Here is a 12,791-nt window from a genome sequence, read left to right as displayed (position 1 = left end):
ATAACATGACATTTGAACCTTAGCAGTCATTAGTTCAAAACCTAAATGTACCAACTACCTATCACTGGGTGTTCTGTTTATCTTTTAAGATACTAACTTTAACTTCTCCCAATTCTAACCATCATTTCTTCTAATCTGATGTCACCTACAAACAGCAAATGTGTTCTCTACTTCATCAATTCCTGGATCAGTGGTCAAAATGAGGCTCAAAAGGCCATCACATAGGGTGACCCGGAGACTACTCTCACTAATAACAACTCCTAAGTAGTGAGCATTTTAAGTGGCATTTGAAAGAGTACTAGTGTAATTATTAATTAAATAAAGTTATTTGATATAAAGCATAAGCAAAGGAGCCCAATTATCTAATGTCCCTCATAATGCAAACACTGCTTCTCCAACATTCCTGGCTGTTATATCGCTATACAGCACCATTCCAAAAACCACAAGAATTCCAATCTTTACCTTTAAAACCAAGAATCAATTAGGCCCCATAATTTTACTGCCAGACAGTCTCAGAGCTAGGAGAGGGTAAGGTAGAAAGTACAAGTTCTCTTTCCTGAATCCAAATCATTATTACATGAAAGTATATGTAGCAAGAGTCTTATAAGTGAAATATAGCTGAACTAGGCAAGCAAATACTGAAATACTTTAAACTCTTAAGAGTTAAATACAGACATACAACTGAAAACTAAAATGAAACAATGCCCTAAAAGTCAATGGAAAAACCTCCTATCTGAAACAAGCAGTCCGGATCTCTAAAGTATGAACCTCAGAAACAAGAGACTTGCAATTACTGTTCCAGAAATTCTAGCTATTTTCCCCCAAAACAAAGCCTTACAGGTTTATTTTAAAATCTGTTATTAATTTGGAAGGAAAAAATAAATAAGGATCTTACCAAGTAGTAAAAAATAAAGTAAAATTAAAATAAAATCTGTTATTAGATGTTATAATTTATAGTACATTTGTTTTGATTCATTTCACAACGCCAGTGAAATGCTAATGAAAAATAAAGTTCTCCATACATTTAGAGAGGGAGATTAGCAGATTTCACCATTGCTGACAATCCAGAGGAAAGTTAAATAGAGCCTAATTAACTTAGTATCTCATTGTGAATCCATTTTAAAATGACCCATGTTAGGCCTATTTCAAATTAAAAGAAAAAATATGTAATTTTAGCTTTTAAAAGACAAAACAAACCCAAAAAATCGCCTTTTCTATTTTTACCTATGGTAACAAAAAACTCAAAAGTTTCCACTAAGAAAAACTGGTGTTAAATTTACCAGTAAACATTCTCATTTTATAAGAACCAAATATAAACATTAAAGTAATCACTATAAAGTGCAGTTTCTCAGTCTTCTCACTCATAACCAATTATTAGTGATCCCAAAAAAGGAAATATGAGTTGCAAACTAACTTTTACATTTTAAAAAATACTCAATGAGAGAATGAGTACAGTTAATCTAAGTTCATCATTACTACCTTTTCTGTTTTCTTCTCTTCTATTTCACTACCAGATGTTCTTGTCCTGAGTTTCACAGACCCTTCTTTAAAAATATCTCCAAATCCAATTCCTCGAATTTTCTTTGGCTGTGTAACTGACCCGGGTGCAGTTTCATTCCCATTCCCCGGAGATGGTAAAGGTGAGGTAGTCCCAGTCAAAACAGTTTCTGAAAGAATAATTTGTTTTTGAAGAATATAGAATCACAAAGATCTTGGTATTCCCCTTCCATACTTTTTATATTCTATACCTCCTAATTAAAAAAGGTAAAATAAAAATAAAAAATTAAATGACGGAGCACTAAAATATCCAGAAAAGTAAAATTCACTTAAACTGATTTTTTTGGATATTGTTCAAAATGATAACAATTTTAGGAATACTTAGTAAAATGCTAATTAAGAAATCCAAGAAGTCATGTTATACAAGGTCCTTAAAAAAAACATGTCAAAATTCACAGCTCTTGGCCAAACATGATAGAATGTAAGAACAAAACATTACAGACAAAAAAATAATTTTCTAGAAGTTATATAAGATTCAATCTGATCAAAGTAGAGGAGTTTCCAAATACAGCAACTAATAATATTAGCAAATTCTTATTTTAAAAAGTCTGTTTTCATTTTTAAAAGTTTAAGATCAGGGGTGCCTGGGTGGCTCAGTTGTTAAGCAGCTGCCTTCGGCTCAGGGCATGATCCCAGGATCCTGGGTTCGAGCCCCGCACCGGGCTCCCTGCTCTGCTGGAAGCCTGCTTCTTCCTCTCCCACTCCCCCTGCTTGTGGTTCCCTCTCTTGCTGGCTGTCTCTCTGTCAAATAAATAAATAAAATCTTAAAAAAAAGTTTAAGATCATTTTATATCATAGATAAATGAAATAACTTAAGTCTAAATTTGAACTAAAAATTTTTTAAATTACAATTAGAAACATTTTTAAGAAATTTTAACATTTTATAGGAAATTTATCTAATGTCCTCATAGGACATTATAGGAATGTCCTATGCCCTTTCATTCCTCTTTATAGGAAAGAAAGTTGTTTCTACAATCTTGCTTGGCAGCAAAGGATCTTATTTATAGGCTTTAATGAGGTTATGAACAACCCGTGGAAAACTGTATGGGTATTTTTTCAGCTTATTTTTCTGAGTATACGAAGTAAATCTCTTATCAGATTCTCAAAAGGCCTTATAATCTAAGAAAAAAGTTCTAGAGTGTATCATCCAAGAAAATTCCACATTTCAGAATGGGGTGGAGGGGTAGGAAAAAACACATAGTATCAGTTCACTGAACTAAAGGAGTGTGTTGAAGTTTAACAGTAAGAATAACAACAAGGTAATTAATAAAAACGGGAGTTACATTTATTTGGGGCTTAATCTATGAGAGGCACTTGCTATGCACTGCACATGAATTTTATCTAATTTGCATAATCACTCATAGGCTTAACATTAAGAACTATTATTCTTCATTTTGAAAATAACTGGGTAAAGAGATAAGAACTTCCCCCCCCCAAAAAAAAAACTTTTTCAAAGCCATATATGTAGTAACAAAGCCAACATTTGAACTAAATTCTAGATGATCCCAGAACCATTTTAAATTATTAATAACAATAATCATTAAATCATTAATAATAATGGTTCAAACAACAAAGCCTCCACTCAGACATCTGAAACATTCGAGAATTAAAAGAAACAACTTTTATTAACTTAAATGCAATGCTAACAAGTACAGTGATCTATTCTAACCACTTTTCAATATTAGTCTAAGCCACAAATTTTATATTTTTTAATATATTTTAAATCAGTTTATTAGAATGTTTATATATAATAAAATGAACCAATTTTAAATGGATATGCTAATAACTTTTGACAAATGTATGTACCATGGAACCACAACACTCAAGATACAGAATACTTCTGTCACCCCAAATGGACACCCATATACCACCCTCATCAATCCTTCTTAAGTTCAAGCTTCAAGAAACCTTGATTTTCATTCTGTCACTAAAGGTATCTTTTTAGAGTTTCAAATAAATTTAATCCTACAACACTTAAGTCTTGTGTCTGCTTCTTTTGCTATGCAGAACGCATAAACTGTATCTATGCTGTTCCATGCATTCCTACTTCATTTCTTTTCATTGCTGATTGGTATTCCATTATACAGATATATCACTATTTATCTAGCATTAAGAATGTTAGCTGCAGGTTTTTCATAGGTGAGTTTCGTCCAATTTATAAAGTTCCCTACTGTTGCTATTATGGAGCTTTTTTACTGAAATTAAGTGTTGAATACATAAAATTCTCTTTCTGCATCTGAGCTGGCCATCTTTTAAACTGTTTAATATAGTATATTAACTTTTGAATGCATGGGATACATATTTTACTTCTGAATGAATGGGATAAATCCCATTAATCATAATGTATAATCTTTACATATTTTGCTAGGCTTGATGTGCTAATGCTTTGTTTTGATTTCTGTGTTTATGCTCATGAGATAATGGTTTATAATTCATTTTTTCATGACTTCATCTGATTTTTATATCAAAGTCATACAAACCTAAGAAATCTGAAACACTTTGTAGAAGATTAAATCCTTAGTAGAATTCAGTATTTTGTGTGAACACTTTTGATAATGAATTCAAATTTCTTCATAGGCTCAGACCACTAGTTCTATTTCTATTTTGGTTAAGTTATACTGAACCGTTCAAGGAATGTGTGCATCTAATGTCTGATTATCAGTAAAATTTTTTCCTTTTTTCTTTGAGCAACCATTAGAGCTTTAACAATTTATACCTTTTTGAAAAACTCAACCGTTGAACTTCTTGATTTTCTTGAAAGTTGGTTTGTTCTTTATTTCATAGTTTTTGCTCTTATTTCCTGACTTCTAATTATTTCAGGTTTACTTTGCTCTTCTTTTACTGATTTCAGATAAAAACATCATTATTGACTACTGTTTTTCTTTTTCTAGTATTAGCATTGAAAGCAACACAGTTCTTTATAGGTGCCGTTTTACCAGCATTCCACAAATTTTTATTGTTGTTTCCTTTTTTTTTTTATTTGAAAAACGAGTTTAATTTCCCTTACAATTTCTTCTTTGATCCACAGGTTATTTATAAATATTGCTTAATTTCCAAGTAACTGAGAATTTCCCAAGTATCTATTACTGAAATATTTCCCCTGGGGTCACAAAACCTACTGTATAGGACTTCAAATCTTTTAAATTTCTGATACTTGTTTGATGCCCAAACATTAAGGGTCTACTGGTAAATATTCCACGTACTCTTCAAAAGTATGTGTATTATACTGTTGTTGGGTTAACGGTTTCAAAACATCAACCAGATCTACTTATTTGATCATCTGACTCTTCTATATCCTTACTAATTTTTTTGGCCACTGGTTCTATCAATTAGTGAGAGAAGAATGTTCAAATCTATACATGGATTTGCCTGTTTCTTTCAGTTCTGGCGGTTTGTCTTATGTACTTCATAGTTCTTGTATTAGGTTATACATATTTACAACTGTTATGTAATTTTTATGAATTGAGTCCATCATTATAAAATGTTCCTTTTTATTCCTATTTTTTCCTTCGTATATTAATGTATTATTATTAATGTAATCATTCTAGATAGCTTATGCTTTGCACAGAATACCCTTTTTTTTTTTAAACCTTTATCTCAATATTTTGAGCAAGTTTCTGGTAGGCAGTATATTATCCAGTCAACTGGCCTTTCAATTAGAGTTTTTAGACCATTTATTGTTTTTAACTTTTTTTTTTTAAGTAGGCTCCATGCCCAGCGTGGGGCTTCAACTCTTGAGCTCAAGACCTGAGCTGAGCTCAGACTTAATGACTGAGCCACCCAGGTACCCCTAGACCATTTAATTTTAATGTAATCACTGATGTGGTTTAAATTCATGATCCTGCTATTTGTTTTCTAGTTCCCCAGTTGACCTTTGTTCCTTTTTCTCTTTTTTTTTTTTTTCTTTGGCTTTAACAAGAGACATTTATTTTTTCAGTTCTGGAGGCTAGAAGCCCAAGATCAGAGTGCCAGCATGTGGGGTTGTGGTGAGATCTCTCTTCATGGCTTACAGATGGCTGCCTTCTCACTATGTCTTCACATGGCCTTTCCTCAGTACGTGCACATAAAGACAGTGGGCTCTGCTGTCTCTCCCTTTTTTTTTTTAATTGAGATATAACATATAACATTATATTAGTTTCAGGTGTACAAATGATTCCTATGTGTATATATATATTGTGAAATGACCACCACAATAAGTCTAAATAACATCTATCATCACACAACTACAAATTTTACGATGAGAATTTTTAAGATCTACTCTCCTATGACTTTTCAAATACACAACACTGTTTTATTAACTACAGTTACTATGCATCCCCAGAACTTATTTATAACTGGAAGTTTGTGCCTTCTGACCACCTTAATCCATTCCACCCATCTTATACCCTTTGCTTCTGGCAACCACCAATGTCTTCTCTGTATCTTTAAGATCAGTTTTGTTTGTTTTTAGATTCCACATCTAAGTGAGGTCATATAGTATTTGTCTTTCACTGTCTGACTTATTTCACTTATAATAACGTCCTCAAGGTCCATCCATGTTGATGCAAATGGCAAGGTTTTTCTTCTGTTCTATGGCTAAAAAATATTCCATTGTGCATTTATAAAACACATTTTCTATCCATTATGTAAACAATGAGCCATGAACACAACGGTGTAGATGCCTTTTCAAGTTAGTGTATTTCTCTTCCTTAGGTAAATGACCCAAAGTGGAATTTCTGGATCACTAAGTAGTTCTGATTTTTTGAGGAACCTCCATACTGTCTTCATTAGTGGCTGTACCGATTTACATTCCTACCAAGAGTACAGGGGGGGTTCCCTTTTCTACACACCCTCACAAACACTTGTCTTTTTGAGACAGCCATCCTGACAGGTGTGAGGTGACAGCTCATTATGGCTTTGGTCTGTATTTCTCTGAATATTAGGATGTTGAGAAGCTTGTCATGTATATATCAACCACCTGTACCGCATCTTTGAAAAAATGCCTATTCAGATCCTCTGCCCATTTGTTAATCATGTTTTTTGAGTTGGATGAGTTCTTTATATATTATGGATATTAACCCCCGATAAGATATATGATTTGCAAATATTTTCTCCCATTCCATAGGCTGCCTTTTCATTCTGTTGATACGTTCCTTTCTGTGAAGAAGCTTTTTAGTTTGATGTAGTCTCACTTGTTCATTTTTGCTTTTGTTGCCTTTGCTTCCGGGGTCAGGTCCAAAAAATCATCTCCAAGACTGATATCAAGGAACTTACTACCTAGGTTTTCTTGTAGGAGTTTTATGGTTTCGGGTATTTGTTCAAGACTTGAATGCATTTTGAGTTGATTTTTGTGTTTGAGGTCTCTCTTTTAAAAGTATTTCTTCAGCATTTCATTTTATTATTAACTTACTAGCAATTCCTCACTGTTTTATTTTCTTAGGGGATGCTCTAGCCTTATAATATTAATCTTCAACTTGCCAAAATCTACATTCAAATAAGATTATACTGCTTCACGTGTAACGGCCTTACAATGGGTGCATCTCCATTTCATCTGTGTTTACAGCTGTCGGCATTTGTTTACTTCTACATAAACTATGTTCCCCATAATACATTATTTTAAAGTCAATTATCTTTTAAAGAAATTTAAAATGGAAAAGTGTTTTATACTTATCCACGTATTACCTATATTTCTGTCACTCTTCATTCCACTTATATAAATACAATGGTCTACCTAGTATCATTTTGCTTTTTTCCTAGAGAACTTTAATTCTTTAGAGGACAGCAGGTCTGCTAGCAATGAATTCTCTATTATTGTTTGAAAACTTTTATCTCACCTTTATTCTGGAGAATATTTTCACAAAAATAGAATTCTGGGTTGACCACTTTTCTGCTTTCAGCACTTCAAAGGTATCATTCCATCGTCTTCTGCCATAGTTTCTGATGATTATCTGTGGTTTTTATCTTAATTCTTCTCTACTTGAAGTAACTTCTTCCTCTAACTCCTAAGATTTTCCACTTTACTGTTTATTTTCAGCACTTAATTATGATGTGCCGTTGCAAGCCCTGTGTGTGTGCGTGTATGTGTGTTGTGTGTTTGTCTATGTGTGTTTATCCTTTTTTGAATTTGTAAATTTATAGTTTGCATCAAATCTGGACACATTTTAACATTCTTTCTTCAAATATTTTTCCTGACCACCTTTTCTCTATTCTTTTTCTGTCTACATGTTAGACTATTTAAAATTATCCCAAGTTTTCTGCAGTCTTAATACTGTTAGTGCTCATTTTACACTTAACAACTGAGCCACCCAGGCACCCCCTGAAAGGCTTTTTAAAGTGAAACAATCTATGATATTAATAACCCACAAATTAATAAAGGTAACTTCATCAAATTATTTTAAGGTACAAGTCTCAATTTTTAGAATTATGGCCATAAAATGAAAATTTTCTTTTAGATTTAGTGACTGTAAACTTTACTGGAGTCATTAAAACATATCATTAAAATAAATGCCTAGATATTAAAAATATCTAAATACTAATGATAGATTGATTACTTTCAGCTCATTGAAAACTGTCAAAACTACTACAATGACTTTTTTTTTTTAAGATTTTATTTATTTCACAAAGAGAGAGCACAAGAGAGAGAACAAACAGAGGAAGCAGCAGAGGGAGAGGAAGAGGGTGAGAGGAGCAGGGAGCCTGATGCAGGCTCCATCCCAGGACTCCAGGATCATGACCTGAGCCGAAGACAGATGCTCAACTGACTGAACCACCCAGGTGCCCCTAATAATGATACTGAATCAACAGCTGGAAGGCAGCACAGTGTAGTAATAAAGCACATCAACTCTAGAGTCAAATCTTAATTCATATCACCATTTCCACTGTATGTGCCCAGTTTCTTCACCTATAAAACAGGATTCTTCATAGGATTGCAATGAGGATGGAACTGATTCCTGTAAAGTGCTTAACAGTGTCTGGTTCAGTGCCTATTATTTTTCAAGAGTTTAAAGATGTATTGCTGAGCACCATTCAAGTAAGAGAGAGCATGATCACATAGAAGAACCAAAAAATAAAAGGGAAAATGTCTTAACCACTACAAGGAAGAATAGGTAGAGAAGGGGGAGGAGAGAGAAAGGAAGAGAGGTATATGGGGAAAGAGGTCAAACAGGACGTTTTATAATCAGACAAAAAAGAAACCTTACTATATGTTATTCCTAATATTTTTATGCCTACTTTATCTGTCAGATTGTCCTTGAATTTCTAAGCTTATAGAAAAATTACATCTACATTTTATGTGTGCCACTGTCAGTCAAAAAACATAACAAGCAAGTCTTATCAGGCCTAAAATTCTTTCTCCCTTTTCCATTAAATCTCTATAGCAAAAGCCACTTAATGTCTTGTACCTCTGTATAAAATGACTTAAAAGAACCAAAAGTCCCAAAGTACAATTGTTGGGAAAAAAAACAAAAATAAAAAAGCAAGAATCTATGTCAGCTACACTGAGTGCTAAAGAAAAGTAATACAAAGTAGAAACTTGATGAAAATACAAAGTATTTAATAGAAGCAACCCAAGTTCACGATTGAACTAAATGGGGAACTAATATAGAATATGTTAAAGTAAAACATGTAAACGAAGTAGGACTTAGAATCTAAATTTGCTGGCACAAATTCCCCCTTTTTACTCCAAAGACTATCTTTTACCATCACTCAAAGATTTTAAAAAATAATCCTACATTTCCTAAGAAAATGTTGCATGTGTTTTAAGTAGTTAAAATCTGTAGTCCTTAGTTCCTAAGCAGAATCTTTAGAAACAGCATCTGGCTATAACCCAATTTATAAAGACTCATAATGTATTACCAGTAAAAGCATCAAAGCCCCACAACAATTTTCCTTTACAAAGCTATTTACTTCAGGTTGTTCAAGGTGAATGCTAATATGGGACTACAGACACCAAAGTAAGGGTGCACCACCTTAAGTCCTGCAGACCAAGCGGCAGACCACCAAAGTTCAATCCACCTCCTTTGGCACAACCATGTACACCACGAGTCCACAAGATCCTGTGCCCCACTACCAATAAGCACTATCTTCTTTTTCAGAGCTTGAATAATCAAATTAGAACACTGCTGACTTCTCCCAAGAGAATGACTATTTCTACCCAGAAGAAACAAGAACTTCTGAAGAACAATCTATCAGAGTTCTTGAACATTTTATGCCATGAATTCCTCTAGTAGCCCAGTAAAGCCCAGAGGGATGCAAAGCTCTAAACATTTAACTATTGAGAACCTTTTAATCTCCTCAAAGCTATGACCTCTCATTCTTAGCATCTCTCCTCTTTTATAGAAAAAAATCAGAAGTCAGACATCTCTCCCTCAGCTTCCCGGCACTAACTCTGATGTATTGCCAATCAACTGAGACCTACGTGATACCTACAATATGAATCTCATTCCCTCTACCTTCTGGGTAAAACCTGTTCTGGTGATAAATCCCATTCTTCCAAATTTGCATCTTCAACTTCTGCCTCTCTACTTGTTCTCTGCCATTACCATTTAAAAATGACCAAGACTTTTCCTTCTTAAGAACAAAAACATTCTTGAATATATGTTGTTTTCAATGGCTGCGCTGCTTTATACTTCCTTTCTCCACTGCCTCCCCCCACAATCAACTCAGCTTCTGTCCCAATCACCTTTCTTTACTGCTCTTACTTACCCAGGCCATTAATGATCTCTCCATCCCTTAATTCAGGATTACATTTTCTCTCTTACCCTACTATCTAACTTCACAAGGAGCATCAGACATTACTGCCTATGTCTTCCCTGAAAAACTCTCTTCCCTTGACTACCACACACTCATAGGTTTTCTCCTGGCTCTCTCTCTGTGCCCTCTTGGGTTTTCTTTTTAGTAATTCTATCTAAGCCCACACCATAAATGTTGCTATATAGGACTTGGTCTGGAGCTCTTTTCTTCACTCTAGACAGTCTCTCTGGGTGATCTCATCTAACTCCAAAGGTTCTGCAAAGGCTGTGAGACAGGAATGTTTCTGACATCTTTAAGAAACTATAAGGAGACTAACATGAACGAAGGGGAGAGTTAAGTAAGAGACAAAGTCAGAAAGGTGGGGGAAGGCATTGGGAGTACCAGGCCAGAGGGCTTTGTAGTCAATTTTAAAAGACTCTGACTTTTACTCTAAGTAAAATAGGTACCTACTAGAGTGTGAGCACATTAACATTCAGGAGGCAGGTAATGGCAAATTAACAGCTCACTGCAACTGTACAGCAAAAGATAACTTACACCAGGGGAGGAGCAGTAGAGGCAGTAAAAGAAAATAGTTCTTTTTTTATTTTTAAGATTTTATTTATTTGAGAGTGAGAGAGAGAGATCATGAGCAGGGTGAGGGGCAGAGGGAGAAGCAGATTCCCTGCTGAGCAGGGACCCTGATGCAGGACTCGATTCCCAGGACTCTGGGGTAATGACCTAAGCAGATGGCAGACACTTAACCAACTGAGACACCCAGGCACCCAGAAAATAGTTCTGTACATTTATTTAGTAGGTGACAAAATCTGTTAATGAATCAAATGTAGAATGTGAGATTAAAAAGAAGAGTTAAAGATGAATCCAATTCTTTGATTTAAATAAAAGAAGAATGGAGTTGCCATTAATTCAGATGAGGAAGACTGTATAGAGCAAATCTACGTGCAGAGAAAAGGACAGATGATCAATTTTGACTATCTTAAGTTTGAGACGCCTATTAGACATCTAAATGGAGATTTTTATAGGCTTAAGGTGGGGAGAAGACTTTTACAGGGGAGGAAAATACCAAAAGCTAAAGTCACTGGCTTTATAGAATATGGGGGGAACTGAAAGCAGTTCCTACTTAGCAAATAAAGTGGAATGTAAAAGATAAAGGACACTGTAACCAAAAAGCGTTACATATATGACAAAATGAAAAAGGAGTCAGTTCATTATAAAAATGGAAACATAACGCTTCCTTACAGAAGCAAAGCTTTTCCTGAAATTGAATATTAGAAGATATTTATCTAAACTAGTAAAACAGACTAAAAAGACTGTAAAAATACCAATTACAGACAGAGTATGTTACACTTCGTTAGGGCATAGCAACAGTAGATTACAGAATTTACAATTCTGTAAATAATAATGCATAAGATGGAACTCTTAAATCAAAGCTTAAAGATCTATATTCTTTTATCACAAGAGTTCTAAAGTTCTTATAAAGCACCCACTTCCCGGCATTCAAATCAATATGCAAAAACTTTCTGCCTAAAAGTCAGAGTTTAAAAAAAAAGGGGAGGGGAATTATAGTGTACTTCAACCACTGACTTCCCACCCCATAATCACAAAGTTCCACATTTAGAATGCAGTGTTATTTTAAAGGGGTTAAGCAAGCAAGGAAGTACATTTTTAACAGACACACTTTTACGAAGTTACTAAAAATTCAAATAAGGCTGAACAGTGCAAGAAAGTACCCAAAGTATTTATAATTATAAAAATTTAAAATAAAAATTTACAAATATAAAATGTAAAAATATAAAATATGATAAAATTTAAATTGTATTTCTTTTGCTAGTGGTCCCATATAGACTTAAAATTTGGGGGCACCTAGGTGGCTCAGTCGGTTAAGCGTCTGCCTTCAGCTCAGGTCATGATCCCAGGGTCCTGAGATTGAGTCCCGCATCAGGCTCCCTGCTCAGCAGGTAGCCTTCTTCTCCCTCTGCCTGCCACTCCCCCTGCCTGTGCTCTCTCTCTCTCTGGCAAATAAATAAAATCTTTAAAAAAAAAATTTTGTACATATTTTAAGAGCTGAGTTTACATGTCATCATAAACATCATTTCACCATAAGCTTTAATCATAACAATTTTTGAGGGGGGGTAGGGGCAGAGGGAGAGGGAGTCTTAAGCAGACTTCACACCCAGCACAGAGGCCCCAGGCAGGGCTCAATCTCACAACTCTGAGATCATGACCTGAGCTGAAATCAAGAGTCAGACGCTTAAGCAACTAAACCACCCAGGCGCTCCAAGTGTTAAAAATAAATATCAGAATATCCAATACCTATGAAACATACGAACAACAATATGCATCAGAAGTAATTCAGGGGGGGCGCCTGGGTGGCACAGCGGTTAAGCGTCTGCCTTCGGCTCAGGGCGTGATCCCGGCGTTCTGGGATCGAGCCCCACATCAGGCTCTTCCGCTATGAGCCTGCTTCTTCCTCTCCCACTCCCCCTGCTTGTGTTCCCTCTCTCGCT

General features: G+C 34.8%; 1 protein-coding gene across 1 annotated transcript in view; it reads right to left on the bottom strand.

Annotated features, from left to right (window-relative positions):
* LOC103664137 (CD2 associated protein) overlaps positions 1-12,791 on the bottom strand; it is a 123,817-nt gene that overhangs the window by 42,376 nt on the left and 68,650 nt on the right. Inside the window, exon 6 of the mRNA XM_040643566.1 lies at positions 1,480-1,667. Within this exon, the coding sequence (XP_040499500.1) occupies positions 1,480-1,667 (188 nt within the window). The remainder of the gene's footprint in view (positions 1-1,479; positions 1,668-12,791) is intronic.

This window comes from Ursus maritimus, unplaced genomic scaffold (genome assembly GCF_017311325.1).
Source record: "Ursus maritimus isolate PB19 unplaced genomic scaffold, ASM1731132v1 scaffold_29, whole genome shotgun sequence".
In the NCBI taxonomy this organism is placed as follows: domain Eukaryota; kingdom Metazoa; phylum Chordata; class Mammalia; order Carnivora; family Ursidae; genus Ursus; species Ursus maritimus.
Note: the sequence above shows the minus strand (reverse complement) of the source record. Positions and strands in the feature narration are given on the sequence as shown.